The following is a 27,201-nucleotide window of genomic DNA, read 5'->3' on the forward strand; positions in this document are numbered from 1 at the left end:
ACTGAGTGGCGCGCGCTGTGCTTCTTGCTGTCCCTGGCCTGGTTGCTTTCGGCATGGAGGAAATTTATGCTAAGTTTGTGTCACAGAAAATCAGCAAGACCCGCTGGCGACCGGTACCTCCGGGGAGCCTGCAGACCGCGGAGACTTTCGCCACGGGCTCTTGGGACAATGAGGTACCCCCTGCTCCCGGCCCGGGAAGCCCCTGGCTCCTCCTTCCCTCCTGGAATCGCGCCCCCGGCCGCCGGCGCGCGAACTCCCTCGCCTTCTGGCTCCTCTCGCCCTTCTCTGTCCCCCGAATGCACGTCTCAGGCTCGGTTGCCTTGTACCTCAGAGCCATCGATGGCCCCGTATCTCCTCTTTTTTAATGATTATCATTCCATTTGCCTGGGATGCTTTTAAAGCAAGGTTGATTGAAGGCAGTGCAAATTTTAATTTCGGAGAGTTTGACATATATTTCATCTCAAGATAAAATTTTCTGCTTTACAGGAAAATTATGTTTCACTGTGGTCTATTGGAGATTTTGGGAACTTGGACTCTGATGGAGGATTTGAAGGAGACCATCAGTTATTGTGTGATATCAGACACCATGGTGATGTAATGGATTTACAAGTAAGTCTGTGTAATATCCAAAAACTAACTTTTAAAAAACTGAGAGTGATCTTGACATTTAGAGATGTAAAGGACCTTAAAGTTTGTCTAGTCTCACCCCAGGTTTACAAGAAACTGCGTTCCCTATAGGTTATGATTTGCCAACATCATACAGCTGCTTAATGGCAGAATCAGGACTGCGGAAGGGGATGTGGAATTAATCCTAGCTTGTTTGTTTGCCTAACTGACCATCTACTATGTGCCAAGCACCGTTTACATAAGTTAATTTCATTCTCATCGCATGCTTGTTGAATCAACTACTGTTATCTCTGTCTTAATGAGAACACTGAGACTAAGATCTTTGGAGCATGTACTATGTGACAAATACTGTGCAAGGCACTTTACATGTTTTTGCTTTTTGAGTTCTCATAACAGACTAGCAGGGATTAGTTCTCTGTTTTGCAAGTTTACCAAGGCTTAGAGAACTTAACTTGGCCAGGGTCTCAAAGCTGGTAGTAAGTGATGGGAATAGAATTTTGACTCTTACATTTTATTTGATTAGCATTTATAGGCTCTTTGTATTTTAAAATTGTTATACTACTAATTGAGTCAAACAAATGGCTTCCTCTCTGCTAATATTTATGAATCTATAACAAGCAAGAATTTTCTACTTAGTTTTTTGACCAGGAAAGAATTGTAGCTGCTTCATCAACAGGATGTGTAACAGTTTTCCTTCACCATCCGAATAACCAGGTAAAGAACTTTTGTTTGAAATCTCAATTTGCATTTTAATTGTTTTTAGGAAGGTTTAAAGAAGACTGTACTTAATAATGACACAAATAATAAAGTTTTATAGTCTTAAAACATGTAGGGGAGGGCTTCCTTGGTGGCGCAGTGGTTGAGAGTCCGCCTGCCGATGCAGGGAACACGGGTTCGTGCCCCCGTCCGGGAAGATCCCACATGCCGCGGAGCGGCTGGGCCCGTGAGCCATGGCCGCTGAGCCTGCGCGTCCGGAGCCTCTCGTGAGCCATGGCCGCTGAGCCTGCGCGTCCGGAGCCTCTGCTCCGCAACGGGAGAGGCCACAACAGTGAGAGGCCCGCGTACCGTAAAAAAAAAAAAAAAACAAACAACACAAACATGTAGGGGAAAAATCATTGTATTACCCATCTTTTAGTAGATTAATTCTAGAACCATGTTTGTATGAATCTTCATTTAAATTGGGTATCTCTTATATTCTTTTAGGTTAGATCTAACTGTGGTATTCTGGCAAGTACTTTTCCTGTAATTCTCTTTTAAGATCCTAGTCTGGTCTTTTGAAGAAAGAAAGAGCACTTTCTAGCTCAAGCATCATGAGAGAGAACAGGAACAGCTACTTTGCTTCAGATAGAACCTAGGTTTCAATTGAAAGAGAGGATACACTATATGAAGGCTTGACATTTTTTTTTTTTTTTTTGTGGTATGCGGGCCTCCCTCTGTTGTGGCCTCTCCCGTTGCGGAGCACAGGCTCCGGACGCGCAGGCTCAGCGGCCGTGGCTCACGGGCCCAGCCGCTCCGCGGCATGTGGGATCCTCCCAGACAGGGGCGCGAACCCGGTTCCCCTGCATCGGCAGGCGGACGCGCAACCACTGCGCCACCAGGGAAGCCCAAGGCTTGACATTTTTTTACAATGCATTCTTTCTTGTGTGTGCCAAAGCCTGACTGCTGATCTTCAGAGCATAGTGGTAAGGGCAGTCCTTTAAAATAGGCCCACTTGAAGTAAAAGTTTTAAGTTGCTAGAAGAGAATGCTTACTTAGATTTGGAGATTAATAAAGGTCATCTTACTAATAGACATGCCTAGTAAATACAAGAGCCAGGTCTAGTTAAATATTCTTTTTGCGGGGGGGCTTCCCTGGTGGCGCAGTGGTTGGGAGTCTGCCTGCCGATGTAGGGGACACGGGTTCGTGCCCTTGTCCGGGAGGATCCCACATGCCGCGGAGCGGCTGGGCCCGTGAGCCATGGCCGCTGAGCCTGTGCGTCCGGAGCCTGTGCTCCGCAACAGGAGAGGCCGCAGCGGTGAGAGGCCCGCATACCGCAAAAAAAAAAAGAATATATATATATATATATTCTTTTTTTTTTTTACTATTTATTTCAGCAATGCTTTTCTTTTTTTGGCTGCGTTGGGTCTTTTGTTGCTGCGCACGTGCTTTCTCTAGTTGCAGCGAGCGGGGGCTACTCTTTCGTGCAGTGTGCAGGCTTCTCATTGCGGTGGCTTCTCTTGTTGCAGAGCACGGCCTCTAGGTGCACGGGCTTCAGTAGTTGCAGCACGCAGGTTCAGTACTTGTGGCTCTCGGGCTCTAGAGCACAGGCTCAGTAGTTGTGGCACATGGGGTTAGTAGCTCCGCAGCATGTGGAATCTTCCCGGACCAGGGTTTGAACCCGTGTCCTCTGCATTGGCAGGTGGATTCTTAACCACTGTGCCACAAGGGAAGTCCTGACTATTTTTCTGAATGGAGTCATTTGGAAAGCACTACAGAGATTTTTCTCTTAAATGTGGGCCAGTCCCCTTAAGAATTTAGAGTTGCCTTTGAACACATAATTACCTGATACCTAAAAACCATTTCTTTAGTTTGAGATAAGTTTGGGATGTTATTAAAAAGCATTTCTTTTGAACCTAATCCGGTATATACAGAGCTCTAATGGAAGTAGTTTCTAGACCTTAATGCATGGAAATACAAAGGGAAAAGAGTTACTGTGTTTCTAGAAAGGTGTGAGACACAATTTTAGTTGGGGAAAGCTCTAGTTTTGGGGAGCTTTGCTTTGATTAATCATAGCCTCTTTTGTGACATGTAGACTCTGTCAGTCAGCCAGCAGTGGACAACAGCTCATTACCACACAGGTCCGGGCAGTCCTTCCCGTAGCAGCGCACCATGCACAGGTGTTGTGTGCAGCAACCCAGAAATTGTCACAGTTGGAGAAGATGGTCGAGTAAATCTCTTTAGAGCTGATCACAAGGAAGCTATAAGAACTATAGGTGAGAAAAATCCTATTTCTTTGGTCTATTGCATGGTAATTGAGCAGCTACCATGTGCTAAGTAAATGCAATGCTAGGTGTTTGAGGGATTTAAAAATATACAAAGCAGGATCCCTTTATCAAGACAGTATGTTGGTAAGGCCTGTATGAAGGAGTGACTAGAAGAAAAAGAAATTTGTGGAGAGGAGAGCCAGAGGGGATTATCAGATAAAGAATTGAGGGGCAAGTGGCAATCCATTTAATCTAGGTTCCAAACCATAAATAATACTAAAAGGTGGCACACCAGATAAAGGGAACAGCATGGAGGCAGGGTAAGACCATTCAGAGAATGACAGAAAGTGTAGTTTGACCTGACTTCAGATATTTGTATAGGAGAAATAAGAAATGAAACAAGAAAGGCAAACTGCAGTCAGGTTGTGAAGAATCTAATGCACAGCCGTAGAGGTTACGTTTTGTCAGGTGGGCAACTATGGAGCCATTGAAAGTTTTTGAGCAAAGGGGTGATGTACCCCCTGTCATGCTTTAGAAGGATTATTCTAGTGTAGTAGTTCTCAACCATACTTTGCACAGACTTGCCTGAGGAGATTTTTAACAGCCCATCACCATAGACCTCCTAAATCAGAACGTCTGGATTGAGCCCATGAATCAGTTTTTTGTGGTTATGATTTTTAGTTCTGAGGAACACTATTTGTTTAGCTTTTAGGGACCACTGCCTGGTGGCAGTTTGGAGGAGGGTCACAAAACAAGTTAAGTGTATAGTAAATTAAGTGGTATAAGTTTAAACACGCTATGAAAAGGAAAAGGACAGTTAAAGCAATCAGGAAGGACTTCATGGAGGAGGAGAGAGCTGATGAGGATAAAGATGAATAGATTTGAGATAAGTCAGCAGAATAATATAGGTCAGAATGAGCTCTGTAGGAAGCAGTGGTGTTTGGCTCAATAGAATGGAGGTTCTGGGTTAAGCAGTAGAGGGAAATAAAATTGGATATAAAAGAACCTGAGCAGCTGTCTCAGAAGTGGAGGGTAACAACCTAAAGTGGAAATAGAGAAATAAGTGAAAACTTAGCCCTCTGTTTGGAAAACAGTTCAGATGTCCTGTGAGTGATATAATTTTTCTATTAAAGGAGAGTCCATTTTAACATGTATATTACTGCATTTTTCTATAGAAATTAAACTGACTTATTTAAAATTTCATTTGTAATATTTCAATCAATGGAGGGTATGCAATTTAAATTTTTCATGGAAAAGAGGGACCTGTTAACACACAATGCTGTTTTCTTCATTTGTAGACAATGCAGATAGCAGTACACTCCATGCTGTAACCTTCCTTCGAACTCCTGAGATTCTTACAGTAAATTCAATTGGACAGTTAAAAATATGGGATTTTAGACAACAAGGAAATGAGCCCTCTCAGATATTATCACTGTAAGTTTTGATTTGTAATTTCAGTAGTGTGAAGCAAATTTGTTTGACTGTTTATAGCAGCTGACTTTAAACCATATTGTATTTTAATTGCATGTTAAGAGAATAATCTCTGACTAAATTTGCTAAAGCAAATACAGTTGACCCTTGAACAATGTAGGGGGTTAGAGTCACTGACCCTCTATACACTCGAAAATCCCTGTATAACTTATAGTCAGCCCTCCATATACGTGGAATCCTCTGTATCAGAGGTTCCATGTCCCCAAATTCAACCAACCTCGGATCGTGTAGCACTGTATATTTACTATGGAAAAGTATTCATATGTAAGTGGATCCATGTTGTTCAAGGGTCAGCTGTATAGTTGGATGGGCTTGATAGTACCATGCTGCATTTGGTAAATATTTGTTGTATTGATTCAGAAGTTTATATTAATCTCTTTGAAGTTTATGTTATTTAATGGGAACTTCTTTTGCTCATCAAATGATTCTATTAATAGTGGGAATATTCTATTAATATATTAATAGAATATTCTATTCTACTAATAATGCACTCTAGATGTGATTGGGAGAAAAATACAATCCCAAGATATTTTTTTGAACAGAAATCCCCTTTCTATGTGTGCAATCTTCTCTAATTAGAAAATAGCATGTGTCAAGCTGGAAAAAAAGTTATATAAACTAAGCATTAAATAAGGTAGAGTAGGGCTTCCCTGGTGGCGTAGTGGTTGAGAGTCTGCCTGCCGATGCAGGGGACACGGGTTCGTGCCCCGGTCCGGGAAGATCCCACATGCCGCGGAGCGGCTGGGCCCGTGAGCCGTGGCCGCTGACCCTGCGCGTCCGGAGCCTGTGCTCCGCAACGGGAGAGGCCACAGCAGTGAGAGGCCCGCGTACCTTAAAAAAATAATAATAATAATAATAAGGTAGAGTAGAAGTAAGGAATGTGCTGTTGAGTTGATATATAATGTTTTTAAAAAGCCAAGAAACGGAAATGTTTTGCATATCTTACCATCAAATTATCTTGCTCCTTATGTTTCCAAATTGAAGAGAGAATGAATAACTCCGGCCTTTAATTCCCCCTCAAAGTTTTAATATTTAGAGATATATTTAATGTAGTCAGTTTTTTGACATTTGAGTTTAACCAGTAGCTCCAGCCACAAAATTATCTTTTAGTTACTGGAAAGAAACAGGTTTCATAGATTATTCAAAGATAAATTATACTTTACAACTGTGTGAAGTCATTGTCTCCCATTAAAGGACTGGTGACCGAGTGCCACTCCACTGTGTTGATAGACATCCCAACCAGCAGCATGTTGTAGCTACCGGTGGTCAGGATGGAATGTTAAGTATTTGGGATGTTAGACAAGGTACAATGCCCGTGTCTCTACTGAAGGCTCATGAAGCTGAAAGTAAGTATTGTGGTGATTCATAAGTTTTTGGTGTGTGAGCTATGCAATGTATTATATGCAGCTTTCCATAATGATACCTATGGATCATTCTACAGCAGAGTTTTTGACCGAATGGTATAAATTTATAATAATTAATCCCTTTTTATTTGAAATTTACTTTCTTTAACATGTTTGATTATTATACACAAAACCGTAGTGATTATCCTTACATATTCATCTTTATGTGCTTCTTTTCTTAGGGTAGTATTTTAGAAATAGAATTGATGAGTCCAAAAGTTTGCATAATTTTAAAGCTGTGATTCATGTTGTCAAATTGTTCTACATAAAAATAATACGAGGGCTTCCCTGGTGGCGCAGTGGTTGAGAGTCCGCCTGCCGATGCAGGGGACGCGGGTTCGTGCCCCGGTCCGGGAAGACCCCACGTGCCGCGGAGCGGCCGGGCCCGTGAGCCATGGCCGCCGAGCCTGCGCGTCCGGAGCCTGTGCTCCGCAACGGGAGAGGCCACGACAGTGAGAGGCCCGTGTACAGCAAAAAAAAAAAAAAAATAATAATAATAATAATACGAGTTTATATTGCCACACCCAGTATGTGAGAATGCACTTTTCCCATGCAAATGCAGGCCGTTATTTTTTATATTTGCTAATCTGTGTGTTCTTCAATTCATTATTGTACCTTTTTCTTTTTTTCTTTTAACAAGAACAAAAGATATAGGCTCTTGCCTTGTTTTTAATGTTTGTCATTTGATTTTGGTGGAGATTTTTTGGCTGAAATTTTTCATTTTATCACCACATGTCAGGGTGGATTATAGTTTTAAATGCTGACTTAAGAGAAGTTGGTATTAATGCTTCAATAAAACTATAAAAGAGCAAACATTATACCAGTATTGCAACTTCTAAATTTGTTTCACATTATTAATACTTTGGAAGGATAAATGATTTTTAAGATTATATTTAAGAAGCAAATAGAAACTTTTTCCCTCTTCCAGGTATGGCTACGTCCAGGAGAAAAGAATAAAAAGGAATAGGTGTGCCCTTAGAGTCTGTTGTTGCTACCTAGTGGTAGTTAGAATTACAAACTTTCAGATCGCTTCTCACCAGCCCATTTTTAAACGCCAGCCTGTATTGTTCAGCAAAACACACAAGTGCAGTGGCTTGTAGTGTATTTTGAATTCATCTTGACTCTTGGCTAGAAATAAGATGTTTTATACGGGTTTTCTAATCTGAAAGTATATAAATACATAAGAATCTAGATTTGGGCAGTCTGCTAATGGCTGTATAGGCTGCTTTGTTTTACTTTGTTTTAATGAAACAGTACGATTGTACTTTACACAGGGACTCACCCAGCACGCATTCCTTTCCGGAGGAAGATGACCTTTTTGTTTTGCGGCGTGTTTAATTGTGGTAACTGTCAGAATGAAAATGCCAGCTTGCAAACACGTGCCTTGCACTTTTTATGCTACACTCTGAGCACTTTCTATGCTGCCTCTCTAAGGTTACCTAACCCAGAATCACAAAACCCTTGTTCACAGACTACTGTTTTACCTTCATGCTGCAGCTGTCTTCCTAAGGAGTCCCGGGCAGTCCTTGGCTCCCAGATATCTATTGGCACACAAAGTTCCCTTAAAGTTTAGAGCTCGAGGAGTCCCCAGTCCCAAGCTGGCTTCTTAAAAGTCTTTCATCTGAAACCAGATCCAGATTTTTGGAGCGTTTCCAGGTTTTGGTTTGCTGGGAGCTAGTTGCTATTTCTGTGATACAGGCCAGAAGTATCCAGAGTCTTGGCATGAGCCACAATTGGACTATGTCTCTTAGAAATTCATTTGTATTCTACTTTTATGGTCTTCTCTCTCTTTCCAATATAACCTTCATGTGTTAATGACACAGGAATTGAAAATAAGAGAACTTCACAATTTTCAAAAAATCTTTTCAGAATTATTCCATTGTCATACTTTTCCATAACAAGATTGTAATAGGTCAGATGACTAGCATTGATTTTCATTCATTTGCTGGCCCAATACACAAGTAGGTTTTCTTGACTTCTTTATCTTATCTACATGTTTTAGCCATTTGGAGAGTTATGTCTTTTCTTTGATCCTGAAGCCTTTGATTTTTATCACAGGCTTGGAGTTTGAAGGTGTGTGATGGAGGTTAATGGAAGGTGATGCCTAGAGACAGGGTTTTGATGTTTGTTCAACTAATCTACACAAGAATAAGCTTCTTGGTTCTTATCTTTTAGTGTGGGAAGTTCACTTTCACCCATCCAACCCAGATCATCTGTTTACTTGTTCTGAAGATGGATCTCTCTGGCATTGGGATGCCTCCACAGATGTACCTGAGAAGTCATCACTCTTTCACCAAGGTAAAAAGTTTTAATGAAGATTCTTGTGTGTAATTTTATTATATTTTTAAATACCATATTAGAAATTCTCATATTTTTAACATTAAGGAATGACAAAATGTTTCCATTCTCTGGCCTCAGGGTAAATTCTAGTATCACAGGGCTTGAAACCTGACTGTCAGCTACTGACCACTATACTGCTGATGACTAGAAATGCTGTTAGCTGGCTAACTTCGGACAGCCAGGGGTCTTGTTTGTGAGTACATTGTTGTGGGCTCCATTGCCATAGGATAGGCATTGACAGCTCTCTTATACTACATTGTCAAGGGTGTATGGCAAGACAAAAGTTGATCTTTTATGTATTAAGGTACTGGTTTCTCCTCAGACTAAAAGGCCCTGTCTCCTGATTAAAGACAGAGGTAAGTAAAGGTCAGCCAGAAACTATACACTTAAAATCAAGAGGTATTTTTGTTTCTGTTTTTTTGCATTTTCTAACCTTGTTTTTGAGTTTGTCTGTGGTTCCAAAGTTTATTTGTTCATTCATTCAGCAAATGTTTCTCAAGTGCCTAACACGTGCTAGGGCACTCTTCTAGGTGTTAGAGCCCATGACAGTGAGCAGAAAAGCCTCGAGGCACATACAGCAAATATTCCAGTAGACAGTAAGTAAAATAATGTCTCAGTAAAAGTCCAAGCAGAAAAACAGAAACTACCCTGGATTGAGAAGAAATCGGTTTCACGTGGGTTAGAAGGGCTAAAAGAACAAAAGGGAATGGGAAGGATGCTGGAAGAGCAAATAGCAAAAAAAAGAGGAATGCCCAGAAATCAAGTTGTTAATACCTCTGCTGTACTGTTGGAAGTGCTGTCCAGGTTGGTTCTGGATCAGCAGAAAAGGTGCCACCTCAGCCGGGGCTGGAATTACAGCCTGTGTTGTCATTGCCAGGAACCTGGAGCCTTTTCCTTCCCCCACCCCACCCCATCTGCCTTCCAGTCACCCACAGTAGTGCCTCCCATGGGCAGGGTCTGCCTGGAAGGCAGATGGCAAGGGAGCCTGGAAAAAGGAGTTTGTCCCTGCAAGACATAGAAGAGCACAGCAGAATAGGAAGGGAAACAGCAAGAAGGAAAAGATGTGGACCAAACACCCCGATGCCTATGAAGAAGAGTGAAGAGAATAGGAGGATGAAGAATTAGTGGAGGAGGGGCTGCTTGGCAGGGAGAACATTTGAGCAGAGACCTGAGGAAGTGGAGGTACGAGGCACAGGAACGCATGCCAGGTAGAGGAGACAGCAAATTCCAAGGGCCTGAGACAGAACAGCAAGGAGGCCAGTGTGGCTGCAATTCAGCAGGCTGGGAGTGTGCGGAGGTGGCAGAAGCTGCGGAGCAGGACTCTGCAGACCGGGGTAAGGGCTTCAGGTTCTATTCTGAGTGTGACCGAAAGCCACTGGAGAATTTTGAGCAGGGGAGGGGGGTGATCTGTCTTACGTTTCCAAAGAATCACTTAGGCGACTGTGTAGAAAATAGACTGGGGGGAGGCATGGAAAAAGCAGAAGCAGGGAGACCAGGGAGGAGATTTAGCACAGTGGTTCTAATGTTAATTTTCACAGTATTCAAGAGTAATATAAAATATAGGAGCAGTAAAAGGTAAACAAAAACTAAGAAGGAAAAATCTAAAACATCTCCAGAAACATTCTGGAGAAGTATGGCATGTGTAGAGCATGCAGCACGCCTATGCTAATAACTTCATGTATGGATAAACTAAGAATTCTATTAGTTTCTAATAAATAATAAGGATTAGCTAAGCACTTGGTTTTTTATTTCTTCTTCCCCTACCCCACTATCTTGCATTTGAGATTTTACTGTTTGAAGAACCTTGGTTAGGCTGGAAAGCCATTTATTATATTCTGTGCCTAGTATCGCAAGGAACAATATCAGACACTGTGAAAAGGTAAAATAAATGTAATCTATACAACCTGCTCTTAAGAAATACTTAATTTCGTTATGGAGAAGGGGGCATGCAAAGTTAAATCATATAAGAAATGTTACAAGGTATTAAGTTATTAGTGGTGCGTATAAGTGCTGAGGGTTCCAGGAAGGAAAAGAGAAGCATGAACTAGAGTCATCTTCAAAGGCTTCTTAGAGAAGGAAGTTGAGCTGGGCTTTAAGAATCAGCAAGATTTAAACTCACTAATCTTTAAGCTTCAAGATGAGGGACTTTGCCTTGTATTCCCAGCACTTAGCACACAGCCTGGCATATAGTAGGTACTCAGCCATTTATTGAGTAAATGAAATCTGTCTTTATTTGATCTGGCAGAAAGTTGAAAGGAAAGAAAATTTCAAATGAAGGCTAAAACTGAAATATACTGCTTCTGCCCCACTTGATCCTGTATTAAATGCAGAGCACTGTCAGACATAAAAGTTGATAATCTGGTAGTGTTCTTAAATTCTACTTTTAAGAACATTTACCTGAAATAAAGGTGAAGAATAAAAGGAGATCTAAAGCAAGTTGATTATATTTTTAGACATATAGAAATATATTTTTAGAAATATTCATCTAGAAATACATCCAGAAATTTTCATTTTTTGATTACCTAAGAACTGAGATTTCCATATATTATCTACATTTATTCTACTTGTCTTCTAGGCATTTTGGTACATTTCTGAGACTTTCCATTAAAGAATAAACAGGAAGACAGGGTCAAAATGAATCTTGTGCTTTGCTGAAGATTTCATGTTTGACAGCCATCTTATCCCATGGAAATTTGAGTATTTAATATCACTGACTAAGCCTTTAGTCAAAAATGGTGATGTGTTATAATGGAATTATCAGCCAGTTATTCTTGAGAATTGAAACCAATATATATCATCGCCTTCTTTAAGTATTAGAATTTCAGATGTTTGCTAGTATAAAATTAGTCTTGAAAGAAGTTTTCACCTTTTCTTTTCTTTTCGCAGGAGGAAGAAGCAGTACTTTTTTGTCTCACAGCATTAGTAACCACGCTAATGTTCATCAGTCTCTTATAAGCTCCTGGCTCATCACTGATCCTGCCAAAGACCGTATTGAAATCACAAGCTTGCTTCCCAACAGGACTTTGTCTGTGAACAGTTTGGATGTTTTAGGTCCTTGTCTTGTTTGTGGAACCGATGCAGAAGCAATTTATGTTACTAGACAACTTTTTTCATGAAGATACTAAAAGATTTCATGTAACACATACAGTTATAGCCTTTCAAATTCCAGCTTCTCTATGCAAATTTTTATTATTGGAAAATGTGAAATTTGCAGGGGAAGCATCCATAAACTATTGTAAATTTTGATGCCCAGTTTCAGCTTTTGTTAGTTGAATATTCTTCTAATAGTAGCTAGCGTCTGATTAATGATGATGGCAAAAGAATCGGACCGTGTGGAAGAACATCAGAGGGACCCTTGTGCTGATGAACGCACTGCCTTCAGCACAGTTTTGGGCAGCTCATGGAGCCAACTCTTCATGTTGATGTTGTAGGGCTCAAAAGTGTCAAACCACCAATGGGTTCCTATCCTTTTTATTAATGGTATGTGGGGTATACCCCTCCCTGGTGGCCTTAGCTAGTATTTATTCTTTTTACTACAAGTATTTTCTTCAGTTCTTCCGCGCTTTATTTCCTTAATAATTTTTGTAAACTTTTTTCAGAAGGAATTGAGAACAAAAATGGCAAAATTTTTGTAGTGTTCCATTTTTTTTCAAGGTGAAAATGTTTTGACAGTTTCCTTTATTAGAATGGGTTTGAACAGAACTCTGTCAGCTCCTTAGACCCAACTTTATTTCTCTTGAAAAGAAAAAAGACAAGTACATTTTTCCTAAGGATTTTTGCCTTTATTTAGTTTTACAACGTAGTTGAAAATTGCTGAATTGGACACTGTGCAATAAAATAGGATTTGATATTGATAAATGACCTGACTTACAAACAAATTTGATAGGTTAACATGCAGAGACTAGTATGATGATGTGATAGGAGTATAGTTTTGCCATCTTTATCTTTAATGTTAATGATGACCTAACATGCAGTGTTTTAAGACAATTTTATGATATTGTCTTTCTAAAGTTTGTTAGATTAAATGCATTATTGAACTGTTAAGACCTTAATGACTAATCACTCCTATTACAAAACTGAAGTGTATGTTTATTTACTTTACAATTCTGACAATAATTACTATGAAGTTTTGTCTTTCCGTCCCAATAAACATTTGCAGTTTTTTTATGCCGCCTTACCTCAGGGTTTTTTGGATTTTGTTTTTTTGTTAACATTTTAAAATGGAATACATATATGCATCTGCTGTTTTATATATATTTCGCTCAAAAACATTTGACTGAATGGACTTCCCTCGTGGTCCAGTGGTTAATGCAGGGGGCACAGGTTCGATCCCTGGTTGGGGAACTAAGATCCCACATGCTGCACAGCACAGCCTAAAAAAAAAAAAAAAGTCGACTGAAGATAATTAGTAACTTTGAATTCCAAAGAATCAGAGAAGGAAAGAAAATGTTGCTGATAGGAATTCTTAATCTGTTTATAGTTTTATCGCTGGGGCTAATTTTTAAAACTTTCTGTTATTACAAAAGTCATTCATTGTAGAAAAGACAGTCAAAAGAAAATTTTAAGTACTTAATCTCAAAGAGAGACAATTCTTTTCATAGTCTTCTATCCATCAATGTATATAGTTTTTCTGTAAAAATGAAATATACATGTTATATTTGTAGATGCACATTCTCTAGCAGTCAACACATGAATTCAATAATAAAAATATAGCTAAGAATTTTCCTCTGACTTTATATTTCCCTTTGTATGAATGTCTTGCTGCAGCCTAAGCTACAGTGTCCCTCTCTTCATCCGGTACAGGCATCCTCCCATTCTACTCGGCAGGCTAACATCTTTGCTTTGAATGGCCCAGAGCTGATCTCATCCCTGGAAGACCCTAGCTCCCAGGTGGCACATTTTCCGTGTACAGTGAATGGCAAACTTGTTGTGCCTCTGCTTCGATCTGTATTACCTGCTGCTGAAAAGTTTGAAGGTTACATGTACGGTGGTTGTTAGCACCCTTCTCAGTTTCCAGCAGCAATGTATACAATTTCCCTTGATCATTACAGTGAATAATTGGTAGAGGGAGGGAACCAGACATACAGGCTTAGCATACTAGCTTGGAATGGAAACAGGTTTGAAGTTTGAAACTTTGATTTGATTTAAGGGTATTTGTAACCATAAGTAGAAGGAAGTACATTTGAATAGTGTTACATTTTCTATCAATTGAAGAGTTCTGCCAGACTTAATAAGAAACATAAGAAACTTCTATATCCTTATTGATAAATAAAACCCTAATTTATGAATTTGTTAATTCTCACTGCTTTTATTCATGAAACTATCAAATAGAACTTCTTTTGAGGGCTGTAGGATCTCAGGTGAAAGGTATCTTGGAGGGCATCTCCAAACTAAATTTAACCAACACTTCCACAGCATTCCCAACAAATTATCATCCAACCTCTACTTGAAAATATACCATGATAAAGTTTCCCATTTCCAGTGTAGCCTCCTTGTTTGGACAGCTGTAATTGATATTGCATTATGGCAGGGTTTTAGTGTGTGAGTGGGATCCAAAACAATCCTATAAAAAAAGAATCATGTTATTGTGGGTTAATGAAATGATCATGTGAACCTATGAGATGGAACCAAACACCAATCATTTTATCGAATTTGCATTCTGTTGCTTTACTATAAGGTTCAACTAAATAAATGAATTTTCACATGCTGAACTGAAATTTGCTTCCATTTGTCTTCTTTTCTCAGGAGCCACAAAAAACAAATTTAATTCTTTTCATCATAAATTCAAATATTCAGAACTATGTATTGTAGCTTCTTTGGGGTAAACTTTTAAAATCCCTTCAATGGTTTCTTGTGGGCAAGGTTCCCTTCCCCACCTTTCTTGCCCTTCTTGGCTAAATCCTGCATACCTTTCCGGACTCCTCTTAGGTGTCATTTTCTCAAGAAAGCTCTCCCTGGCCTCTGACAATCTGGGCTAAATTGTACTCTGCATCAAAAGCCCATTGTGCAGAGCTTATATTGTGCTTAACAACCATTTGCTAAGCAGCCTGTCTCCCTCTACTGGACCACAAGTTCAAGAACAGGGCCCATGTCTTCGTGTTGTATTAACAATGTTTAACACAGCATCTGATACGTAGTAAGCCCTGAATTAGCCTAAATTGAACTAAACTCACAATTTTGTTTTCCCTTTAAAAAATAAAGGCCATCATTAAAGTGTGACTTCCAAAATGAATACTTTTCCAGTGGTGTCTGCCTTGCTGAGAGTATGACAGAAATCTACCATCCTGGTTCTGGGTACGATATTCCTTCGTAATGCTATCTCAGCTTATTTTACCTATTCTGATATTTGTTCAATTGACTGCTGACTAGTTTAACTTAAACCCTTAGTTTTCACACCTGATACTCCCTAAAGTATACCTCCCTATTCTTGAGTTAATGCCGATGATTTTGATTCTTACTATAGGTCCATCCTTCCTGTTTAAGAAGACAAATTTTGTTTCACTTTAGGAAAGAGCTAACAATCACCTTTGAATCTTTTCTGCAGAAGCTGATCGTCTTCAGAATTGCCCAGCGTGCTCTACACCCTCATCCCATTGGTAAGGAAATAGGTTAAGTGGACTTAGGCCCACTTCCCAATTATCAGTGACATACGAATCATTGGTATTTGGCTACAGTTGTTGAAATATTTATAAACCAACCTAACTTGCTGACATTCTGCCACATTCATCTTGTTCATAAGGCTATTGTGAGAAAACACCTGTGCTACAGCTATCATCCTATCAAAATTTTGGCATAATTGAAAAATTCCTTGTCCTTTGTGAATAACACTTCTATTTCACAGTATTGTGGAAACATCCTTTTAATAATCCATTTTAGAATCTTGTCTAAGAAGCATACTAAGTTCATTAGTGTATAGTTTATATCAAACCTTCATTTCAACTTTATGGTATCAATATGATATCTAGCTCAGACTAATTAGATGGTCTGAAGCAGTAGCAGCGCTCTTGTTTTACAGATAATGTAACCTGGGGAGAGCCAAACTATGATATGCAACTATTTAAACTATTTCGTTGGTATCATTCTGAACCACAATTAACGTTAAGTGGCAACACAGAATAATTAAATAACAGCCTAGATTACAGTCATCTTAGCATCAAAACAATTACAACATTTCACTATATTAGTAGAGGGAGAAAACCACAAAGCGGGTGGGGGTGAGAGGGGACAAGTAGAATGACTAGAATCTAGCTGATCAGGTAATAAACTTTAACTAATTAAAAATAAACTAATGGTCAATTCCAAACTGTCATGACTAACTGGACTTTGGGGGAACAATAGCTGACAGACCAGCCTAACCTAGCCATCAGACATGCATCAACTGTCAAAACAATTTTTGTACAGACCATGGTTATAAGAAGCTAAATTGTAATTAATACTAGACTGTAAAATACTAGCTGCAACAAATCAAAACACAGATCTTAGTCCTGCATAGTATGGAATCAACTTATTAGCCAGAGAGATCCTACAAGCAAGGATTCCCCAGTAGCAATAAGCACACCAAGAACCCAGATTTAGTTTCTAATACCATTCTCCAGTAAAAGGAACCAAGGCTCCTTGGAGGGGCAGGAGATAAACCAGATAGTTTGGAGCACTCTGTAGTCCCAGAAAGGAAAAAAGTTAAGAAAAAACAAAAAAAAACAATGATGGGAGTATGTTATAGGGACACAGAAGCTAACTGGAAGAGCTCCAATAGCCAAAGCTGGAACAATTTGATCAAAAACAAGAAATACCCAAACTATTAAATAAATATCCATGAGTCCACATTGATAAGAATAAATGTTTGAAAAAAATGGATGAGAGACAAATCTGCTCAGAATTCCAAATAATTTATGTAGATTCTCGACTCTCACAGAGGTGGAACACAGTTCACTCCTAAGTGTGGGCTGCTCATAGTTGAGAGCCTTCCCCTAAGATAGTATGAATTCCTGGGAGAGCCTGCGTCCTCAGGACCACAGTGCTCTCCACACTTTTTCCATGGGTGCTGCCTCTGTTCCTACAGTCATCCAGGCATGAGACTTGCCCCTTACATCTGTTGATAAAAACAAAATGAGACAACCTACTATTCATAAAATAGATAAGCAACAAGGATTTGTGGTACAGCACATGGAACTACATTCAGTATCTTGTAATAACTTATAATGGAAAATAATATGAAATATATATATGTATTTAGAACTGAATCACTTTGCTGTATACCTGAAGCTAACACAATGTTGTAACTCAACTGTACTTACAAAACAAAACAAAAACCACACAACAAAATCAAAATATCCCTCTTCCATGAAGCACTGAAGAGGTGAATAGGCTGAAGCTGGACCAACGGTTTTCCATCACAGCAACACAAAGACCTTCAAACACAATGGCAGGTATTGCCATTCTTAGACATCAGCACCCTTAGTCGACATTTTCCTGGTCTTTCACCTCCACCCACTCCCAGTCTCAGCCACGTTTCATCTTGTTGGTTGGTTCTTCTATCCTGAACACGCCTTCTCTCCTTTCCCTGCTCTTTTCTCCCCCTACTTCACAGGAGTAAACCTCTTAATATATAGAGCAATTCACTGAGGTCCTTGAATTATCTAGGAATTCTCCTAAAGACAGTAGTTTTTGGAGATGCCCATCTTTAGGTTTAGAGAGATGAAGAGCTTAAGAAGTTCTGAGGGTTGGTGACAGAGGTGACAAGGTTTAGGCGGCAGTCTGCTCTTCCAGATACATAATCCATCTAGAAAGGACAAGCAGGCCTGTGAACATATTAGATTCACATAATTCATATGAATTTTGAGGCTGAAAGATACCCTGAAGGTTACTTAGTTCTCCAGTTGAAGAAAGGAGGACCTAGAGCTATTAAGTCAGCCACTTTGGGCCATGTCTTCTACAGACTCTGTGATTGTGAAATACAGATTTTCAACCAAGTGCTCGTGGACTGTAATCTTTTAACAGGTTTTCACATTTGAACTTCTGGATACAGTAGCCAGCAACTAATTCAACATCAGAAAAAAGTCTTAAAAAAATAGTCTCTAGTAAAAAATGAGATATTTGAAAATACTAAGTGTATATATTTTCTAGAGGCAGAATTGGCAAAGGCGCTCTTTACAATGGGTGGGCGGGACCTTTAAACATCATACAACCATTGATCCCATCCCAAACTTCTAATTCAATCTAACAAGAAATAAAGCCTCTTCTCGCAGTCACCATTATCCCAATTACGGCAATAACGACTTCCTCTTCTACCGAGTCGGCTGACAGATTAAAAATCTCTAAACTCCCTAATCTGTCCTGATTCGAGAATATATTAATCTGGCTGATTCAGAAAATACTTACGGATTTACTCGGGGAAAGAGTGCTAAGCAAAAATCAATTTATTTCAAAGCCTCTAGAAATCCCGAATCCCGATGTCCACAGCGAGGTTCTGAGAATTAAACTCCTCCAGATGCGCATCTTTACGCTATATTCGTCCATAGAAAGAGTGCAACTGAAAAGAGAGAGACAATGAAATAAATGAGTGGGCTTGGGAGGGGGGGAAACCAGACGCCACCAGCCGGGGCGAGTGACCTGAGCAGCGAAAGGTAGGGGCGACGCGGGGCGACGCTCACAGACACGCAGAGAAGCGGGCGACTACGGAAAGCGGGAGGCCGCAGGCGGCGCGCTCGTTCCCCGTCGCCGGGCGGGCCGAAGCCCCCAGTCCTCGGCCCCCGCGCAAGCGACGCCGGGAAATGCCCACATCCGGGAAACCTGCAGCGGAGTGCTGCGGCGGCGACACCGAGTGGAAGGCAAAATGGCGGCGGCGGCGGTGGCCTGGTGCTAAGGGGAGAGCCAGGTCCCCGCGACCCCCGCGACGGGCCGCGCTGGCCCGCGGCAGTCCCCCGGCGTCTCTGCCTGCCCTGCCCCACCGGGGATACTTGGAGTCCCCGGGACGGGCTCCGGCCGCCTCGGCGCCCGCCCTCGGGCCCGTGGCCGCTGTCCAGGAGCCCCGCTCTCCCCTGCAGGTAGGTCCGAGGCTGGCGTAGCGGGTGGGGCGCAGTCTCTTCTCCCGAGCCGGAGTTGGCGGGGCGGTGGCCGCCGGGGCTCACGCCCATCCCCGCTGGCGGGGGTCCAGGGGCTGCTACGGACGGGCGGGCCGGGCCGGCCCGGTGCGGGCCCTACTTGGCTGGTTGCACGGACCTGAGCGGAGCCCTGCCCTGGGGAAGCGAGGGTTGGCCGCGTCCGGGGCTGGAGGAAGAGCCCCGGGCTTTGCGGCCTTGGAGGTTCAGGTTGGGCTAGGAAGAGCCGGTGTTGCCGGAGGCCGTGCGCCGACTCCCTCGCACCTCCACCCTTATCCCCAACACGCACGGGTCAGCGGTGCTCAGGAAGGAGGGAAAAGGGAAAGGTGGTTCTGAAGGAAATTCTAGTAACAGAGCCGCAGTTCTTTCATCCCAGAGGCACCCGATGCTGGATATACCTTGAAGAAATTCTCGGAATTTCTACTTAACAGTCCACTGAAGTAGGGTACTGTTCATAGCTGGAAGGGGTAGGAGAGATGGAGGGATCTCTGTGGAGTAGGCGTGTGTATGTAAATACAGAAAAGGAAGGAAAGGAAATTAAGGGGACATTGTTTATTATAACTTTAAAAAGAATTTGTATCACAAAGAATGACTCTCAGGTGACTTGATTTAACCCCATTCTGTTCAGTTGAAAGTTCTTTTCTAAGGGAAGAAAATTTAATGTCTGTTGACCCATGTGTTAATATTACTCAAAATATATCGTCATGTAGAAGTTATTCATAAATCTAGTGAGAAATAAGTATAATCTCGCACAAATAATATTGTTTCACTCCGGTTAGGGAAATGAATTTGAATCGTGAGCTTGTCCGGCCTTTATGGATTATATATTGAGGATTAAGAATTTTTTATCAGATTTCCTCCATGTGGAAGAAACGGTAGGACATTATATTTGGAATGAATGTTCTCTGCTAAGGTGTCTACGTTTGTGATTTAACTCAGGTTATTTCTTTAATAAGTTGACAGACAGGTAAAATGAGCTAATTGATTCCCTAAGGCAGTGGAGGAATTTGACTGATTTAACAGTAAAAGAAGTAGCATTGTGTTTCTCTGATCGGCTGCTCCTGCAGTAAACTAGATCATGGTACACGCCAGGGAAGGCGCATTTTTTTCTATGCCTGAATATTTATTGAATATGACTTGCCACTCTTCAAAAGCAAATAATAAAATACTTCTGCTACATATTTTTGATATCATGTGTGGATATCCTTCTATAGGTTGAGTTTTTGTTTTTGATTTTAATGCTTCTTCTTGTTACTCTACGTAAATGTAGTCTAGGAACAGTTTCAGCTCTGGTTATTTAGTTTTTGTTCTAGATGTTATATGTAGATTAGTGGGGGATTTTTGTAGACCGCAAAAGTTATTTAGTCATTGATCAACATTTTTATCAAGTAGAAATGGCAGTCATTTTTCAGCATGAAGATAAAACATAGTGATTGTTTTCACTTATGATAAGTTAATTCTTAGAAACTGAATTGGAGAAGATGTCATCAGTATGCAGAGATTCTTGAATATTGCTGTATGAACAGCTAAGACTCTGGTGCTAAGACAATACATATTACTGTTGACAATACATAATACATATTACTATTGCTATTCTCATGACTGATTTAGTCAAACTTTGAGACAGGCCATCTTTCTTAAAAACCTAATTCAACCTAAGGTAGCACTTTGAAATCTTCTATTGTAATGGGATCTATTCTTCTTCTAAGCTGGACAGTGATATTTGTTTGGACTCACATTTGCACATTTGAGGAAGGTCTGAGCTTTCTAAGAAATGGAGGTTTTGTCTTTTCAGTCTAACCAGTTTAAGTATCTCTTCAAAGAATGTGAGTAGTTATAATCCCTTCGGAAAACTCAAGATGTAGGTATGATAAAAAGAGCCCTGGGCTGGTTCAGGACGTGTCGAGTCCATTCCTAGCATGATGTTGAGATGGCTAAATGATCTTAGACAGGCCACATTACCTCTCTGGATCCATTTTCTCATCTGAAATTATGTATGTATATATATATATAGGTAGATATACATATATAGAGATAGATATACATATCAATCTATTTGTCTATATCTGCATATCCCCAAGACACCTATGCTCTGTTAATCTGTGATCTAGTAGGAAAAATAAGTTTTATTTGACTGGTCAAAGTGCATTTGGAGTTCAGAGGAGGATAACAACTACCAGTTCAATGAAAACCTCAGGAAGGAAGCATTTGAATGGGACCTTAAAGGTTGGGTTTAATTTCTACAAGAAGAAATATGGCAGGGGCTCTTCCAAGAGTAGTGAACAGGAAGAGTAAGAACGTGAAAGTAGAGAAGCACAAAGTACATTAGCTGAGAGCAAGTAATTTGGCTTGGTTAGAATCTGGGTAAGATAGTGGAAAGAGTAAGAAGAGAGTAGCTAACATTTATTGAGTCAGGCACTTATTCTAAACATTTGACATGTATTAAATTTATTTAATGCTTAAAATAACCCTATTTAAGTAGGACTATTATTGCCCACATTTGAAGATGAAGGAACTGAGGCACAGCTTGCTGAGATCACAAAGCTATTGTAGTTACTGGTAGAACTGGGATTTGTACCCTGCTCTTTGACCCAGATCTCTGACTTTAACTAAGTTAAAGGAACCATTGAGGGTTCTGGAGTAGGGAGGTCATGATCAGAACTGTGTATTAGGGAGACTCAGCTGGCACCAGTGTAGCATGGTTAAAGAGGTAAGCTGTTTAGTGTTGAAGAGTTCTTCTAAAAATTCTCTTTGCTTATTAGAGTTTTCACATATCAGCTTCACATTTGTCAATGCCAGTGTCAACCATACCTTGTTGGAGGGATTGTAAATTAGTATACCTTTCTGGAAGACAACCTGACAATAAGTATCAGAATTTTAAATATGCATTCTCTTTGACCCAGCAATTCCACTTCTTGGAATTTATCTTAAGGGAAATGCTCAATAATGGGTGCACCAGAATTTTTTTTTAATGGATTATTTAAATGGTTACAACTCTGTAAATATACTAAAAACCATTGAATTATACACTTTATTATTTAGTTAGTTAGGTTTTTTTGGCTATACCACCGTGCAGTATGCGGGATCTTAGTTCCCTGACCAGGGATTGAACCCGTGCCGCCTGTAGTGGAAATCCCAGCACAAGAATTTTTATTGCCACAGTTTTTATTAACTTGTTTTTATATGTACAAGGAATATGTGTATACGTGTAAGCTATGAAGCATAGTAAAATGAACATCCATGAACTTACCACCCATCCTCAGAACTAGAATATTACCAATACAATTGAAGTTATCAGTGTTTAAAACATTATTTGTAATAGCAAAAATTGGAAATAACCTAAAGGACCATCAGTAGGGGATACATAAGTTATGATACATCTACATGATATAATTCAATGTATAGTTATTTTTAAAAGATGAGGTTGAATTGTCATATTTCCTCAGTTCCAAGACACCATTAAGTCTAAAACAAGCAATCTATTTAGTAACAATTTTTCAGGGGAAAGAAAATAAACATGGTTTTTAACTAACCTTCAATAGAATACATTTATCCATTCATTTGTATACCGTTCAATTTTTTTGAGTCTCAGCTTTATTCACATTCAGAATCTAGAATTCTTCTGATTTACTTTGGGTTTTGGTTAGTTAACACATAGCATCATGGTGACGTGCTGCTTTTCATAACCCCAGCTAATTATTGTGAACCTCTTTATTGTCTTTATGATTGAGTATATAATTTTGAGGCATATCGAAGAATACTGGAGCTTTGTCTTCCTTTCCTTTTGCTTAAACTCTTAGTTTTGTTTTTTTCCCTGAGTTGAGTGAGTTATTGTTAGAAATTAAACAGCTTCTGAAGGTAACTCAAAAGGTTTGACAGGTATTTGAGTGCTTGTACTTCATAAAAGACTCTTACCTTTGAAAACGCTGTGATCTCACCTCAATTTAGCAATTGTTTATGCCTTTAATTGCATTGTCGGTTTTTTTTTTGGGGGGGGGGCTGCGTTGGGTCTTTGTTGCTGAGCGCAAGCTTTCTCTAGTTGTGGCGAGCGGGAGTTACTCTTTGTTGTGGTGTGCAGGCTTCTCGTTGCGGTAGCTTCTCTTGTTGTGGAGCATGGTCTCTAGGCATGCAGCCTCAGGAGTTGTGGCTTGTGGGCTTAGTTGCTCCGTGGCATGTGGGATCCTCCTGGACCAGGGATCGAACCCGCGTCCCCTGCACTGGGAGGTGGATTCCTAGCCACCAAGGAAGTCCTGCATTGTCTATTATATGACAATTTCTGAGTACATAATGCTACATTATAGTGGAATCTTTTTGAAGACATTTTGAGCATTAATCAAGGGTCTAGATTCAGCCACGTGGTGCTGCCAGTGAAAATAATACAATTGAAGTGGCAAGGAAATTTGGCCTTTTATTTATGGTCAGGTTAGCTATGTGTGTTGTCTGCTATTCCAGAACTCCACTTCGGAGCTGGCAAATTCCTTTTAATACTGATTTTAAGATATACTCAGTTTCAGAAATGTTAAAATGTGGAAAAGCATGTATCTGAGAATCAAGAAAACACTATACTTTCTGTCCTAGGAAGGCATTCATAGTATTATGTTATTCTTTTGCTAGCATGTTGGGCCCTAAGCAGCAGTAGCTAGATTCACAGGTCCTGTGGTCCATATGTCCAGTACTCTCTTCATCAGGTCCAGATATAGCTCCTCTTGGCCCAGAGACCTTCGAAGTTATCTTCGCTCTCTGTCTCCCTCTCACTCACCACATTACACAATAGTAAAACAAGGACAGGAGGGCATAATAAGCACTACTGTTAGAAAAGGAGAAGAATGGGAAATAGCAATTGCTGATAAAATAATTTTAAAACCACCATAGGCAGATCTTGTGAAAGCAACCAGCGCTGGAGGAAGGGGAGATTCCTTGACTGGACCTTGATTCAATTATCTGGGAGGAACTCCCTCATCCATTGTTTTTTGTAACTGTTGGCCATTGCTCTCCAAGAACCTCCTAGGAGTCCTTTTTCCTTTATCATCCTTGGTCACCTATGAAGTGTGAGCTTGGGGGGAATAGTCCCTCTTTGGAAGGTGCAAATGTTTCTTGACTAAGTTACTGCTCATAGAAGTTGAGAGCCCAAGGGTTTTAAATTTTGAATAGTTGAAGGGTTTTTTAGTTTGAGCTTGAGTGTTTTTCAAAAAAAATTTTTTTTAACAAAACAGTTTCCTCAATTTAGAAAGCTTCTGATGTGTTTAATTCCAGTCAGTTAAATGTGTCAGTAACCATAACCAAAGTTCACATGTGTTAGTAACCTCATCCAAAGATTTGAGAACTCCCATTTCGCTTCTCAGTTGGTTATTTGAAGGAAGGCCATACCCTTAATGTTGGTTTTTGTTGTTGTTTTAAACCACTGAGGTACTTTAATCAGCCAAGAGATTTCAGTGGGCACCTGTGCTCAGAATCTTTTAATCCTACCTCTTCATGTTGGGATCTAAAAGCAAGCTGCTTTTCCAGTTCTGCAAGACTTTAAATTTCTGAACCCTTTCTGTCCCTTTCTATTTTTGTTTGCAAATAAGCTGCTTTTTTTCATGACCTTGTCATTTATTTATATTGCTTTGCCAAATAGCCAATAGCAGCCAGCATACACTTCTAAGAGTCTCTTTTCTAAACTCTTGTCATAGAGCTACAAGTTCAGTAGGCTCTTTGTTACCTTGTAAGTTATAACAGGCAAACCACTTTATCAAATATTTTGCCACTGTGAAACATGGTTCTCCATTTTTCCAGCCTCCAGTATCAGTTCCCTTGAAGCCCTCAACCTGACCACTTGGCCAGTACCATATTAGGTTTATGTTATAGCGGCACCTCACTTCTAGGTACCAATTTCTGTATTAGGGTAATGAGAGACTATGTTTACAAATAGACAATGGCTAGATCATATATGAAAGTAGAACTCTGACCCACAGTCTTAGTAGCAATAGTCACAGTCAAGTCTTGGTCAGTAGATGCCAGTTTCTCTCAGGACCAACAGGAGAATATCAAATATGCTTCTCAAAACAATCACATAGGATGTCCCACTTTTAGTTAGCTGGCCTCCAGCTTCCTCATGACAGCAGCCTACAACTAGAGCATACCTGAAGTCCTTTTCTGCTTCCCTGCCTGCCTTTGAGTCTCTGCTAAACATGAATGATGGTGGCCAACTCCCTTCCAATAGCAAACTCTGAATAAATAGACTCTGCTTGTTTTGACGGTCTTTATTGCCACAATAATATTAGGCTGTTTTGTGGTAACAAATCCCAAATTATCAATGACTTAACACAACAGAGATTTCCTATCTTGCTCACACACAGTCCAATGGGGGTCGTTAGTAAGCCATCCAGTGGCTTAGGGACCCACAGTCCCCTATAATGTGAAGCTACCATCTCAAAATGTGACCTGGATTGTCACTGAAGCAGGAAAGCGACAGATGGAGAAGCACAGTGGCTTTTAACTGCCTTGGCCCAGAATGGACACACATTACAGATACCTACTAGCGGGACTTTGGCAACTAACTGGGAAATAGAGGGCAGTATGTTAGTGTAGTCTCTGCCACAGGTATTAATCAAAAGCAATTGGATAAAGACATGCCACATTTCACCATTTCTGACATCAGGTGATGCAGATCATATTACAATTGAAATGAACATTTAAACATAATGTTTCTGTTATTTCCCTTGAAAAGCTAATGTTGAAACAGTATTGTTACATAGAATTAATGGTTTCTTTAAAGAAATCCTGTGTGTTTTAGTGTACTTTGTATTTGAATAAGAATAATTTGTAAGATGGGGAGGGGAAGCTGGGACGAAGTAAGAGAGTAGCATTGACATATATACACTACCAAATGTAAAATAGATAGCTAGTGGGAAGCAGCCACATAGCACAGGGAGATCAGCTCGGTGCTTTGTGACCACCTAGAGGGGTGGGATAGGGAGGGTGGGAGGGAGACACAAGAGGGAGGGGATATGTGGATATATGTATGCATGTAGCTGATTCACTTTGTTATACAGCCGAAACTAACACAACATGGTAAAGCAATTATACTCCAATAAAGATGTAAAAATAAATAAATATTTGTAGCAGAACCATTTCAAGATACAGAGTGCTATAGTCATTTCCTTTTCTTTATTTTTTCGCTTTTGGTTTTGGAAAACTCAAGTATACACAGAAGTAAAGGGAATAGTACAGTGAACTCTCATGTACCCATCACCCAGCTACAACATTCATCAGTTTATCACTTTTGTCTCATCCAAATCTCCATCCACTTCATCACAAAACCAAATTATTTTGAAATACCAGGCATCATATCTTATTCACGAGTATTTCTACGTGTATATGAAAGAGCTAAGTGTAAACTAATCATTTATTTAAACCTATAACACATTATTACACGTATCCCAGAACTCAGTCATTTCTGTGACCATTGTGCACTCACTTGGATGTTAGGAATGTTAGTCAAAGTACAGAGTTATAGAATATAGGACTAGAGTGAATCTCGCTGGTCCAGCATTCTCTAAAGTATATTACATAGAGCATGAATCCCATAAAATGCTCTGGGGGAAAACATTCTTTGGTCAGGTAAGTTTGGTCAACACGACATTCTCTTCTCGTAAAGTCACATGATAATGTAAAAGAATGACGTCATATTTTGTGTGTTATGATCCCATTTTGATTAAGAGTAATATATGTTAGAATATGCAGTATTAATAGTGATTGTTTTAGTTTTCTGTGCCTTATGTAACAAATTACTACAAAATTGAAGGCTTAAAACAACATAAATGTATTCTCATACAGTTCTGGAGGCTAGAATTCTAAAATCAGTATCACTGGCCCAAAATCAAGTTGTTAGCAAGGCCACTCTCCCTTAGGAGGTTCTAGGAGAAAAGCAGTTCCTTGCCATTTCCATCTTTCTTTTGGCTGCCAGCATTCCTTGGCTTCTGGCTGCACCCTCTAGTCTCTGCCTCCATGGTCACATTGCCTCCTCCTATTCTGTGTATCAAATCTCCCCCGCCTCTCATGCATGTACTGCTCAACTGGATAATTGTTCATAATCTCCCCATTTCAAATTCCTTAATGACATCTGCAAAGTCCCTTTTTCCAAATAAGATAACATTTTCAGATTCCAGGGATTTGGAAGTGGTTATCTTTTGGGATGTCATTATTCAGCCTACTACAATGATTCTCTCTCTGTTGAAGGAGGGACTTAATGAAGGACTTCTAGGACTTGTGCTTTACATAATTACATAATATTTGAAT

The 27,201-nt window shown here is 40.1% G+C and overlaps 2 protein-coding genes and 1 long non-coding RNA gene across 7 annotated transcripts in view; 2 read left to right on the forward strand and 1 right to left on the reverse strand.

The window, feature by feature from the left end:
• NUP43 (nucleoporin 43) lies at positions 1-12,425 on the forward strand. The gene is made up of 8 exons (XM_024122426.3): positions 1-173; positions 487-609; positions 1,264-1,341; positions 3,419-3,599; positions 4,889-5,024; positions 6,276-6,427; positions 8,660-8,782; positions 11,711-12,425. Exons 1-8 carry the CDS (start codon positions 54-56, stop codon positions 11,938-11,940), a joined length of 1,143 nt encoding a protein of 380 aa, XP_023978194.1. The 5' UTR covers positions 1-53; the 3' UTR covers positions 11,941-12,425.
• A 131-nt stretch (positions 12,426-12,556) lies between these two features.
• LOC129392458 (uncharacterized) lies at positions 12,557-18,593 on the reverse strand. Its single transcript, XR_008618332.1, has 3 exons — positions 18,475-18,593; positions 18,203-18,353; positions 12,557-13,197 (listed from the first exon to the last, which is right to left on the reverse strand). It is a non-coding gene; the product is annotated as an uncharacterized lncRNA (long non-coding RNA).
• A 186-nt stretch (positions 18,594-18,779) lies between these two features.
• LATS1 (large tumor suppressor kinase 1) overlaps positions 18,780-27,201 on the forward strand; it is a 47,074-nt gene continuing 38,652 nt past the window's right edge. For all 5 annotated transcript variants that reach the window (XR_003681389.2, XM_055087440.1, XM_007107913.4 and 2 more), the window contains exon 1: positions 18,780-18,867. The gene's annotated coding sequence lies outside the window, so the exon portion shown is untranslated. The remainder of the gene's footprint in view (positions 18,868-27,201) is intronic.

The sequence above is a fragment of the Physeter macrocephalus genome, chromosome 10 (assembly GCF_002837175.3).
Source record: "Physeter macrocephalus isolate SW-GA chromosome 10, ASM283717v5, whole genome shotgun sequence".
Lineage (NCBI taxonomy): Eukaryota > Metazoa > Chordata > Mammalia > Artiodactyla > Physeteridae > Physeter > Physeter macrocephalus.

What these genes read in the sequence shown, in the direction of transcription:
- NUP43 (XM_024122426.3), top strand. Translation starts at nt 54, where the DNA reads ATGGAGGAAATTTATGCTAAGTTTGTGTCACAGAAAATCAGCAAGACC. An exon ending in CGGGCTCTTGGGACAATGAG is followed by an intron (nt 174 to 486) that starts GTACCCCCTGCT and finishes TCTGCTTTACAG; the next exon opens with GAAAATTATGTTTCACTGTG. An exon ending in CCCTCTCAGATATTATCACT is followed by an intron (nt 5,025 to 6,275) that starts GTAAGTTTTGAT and finishes CTCCCATTAAAG; the next exon opens with GACTGGTGACCGAGTGCCAC.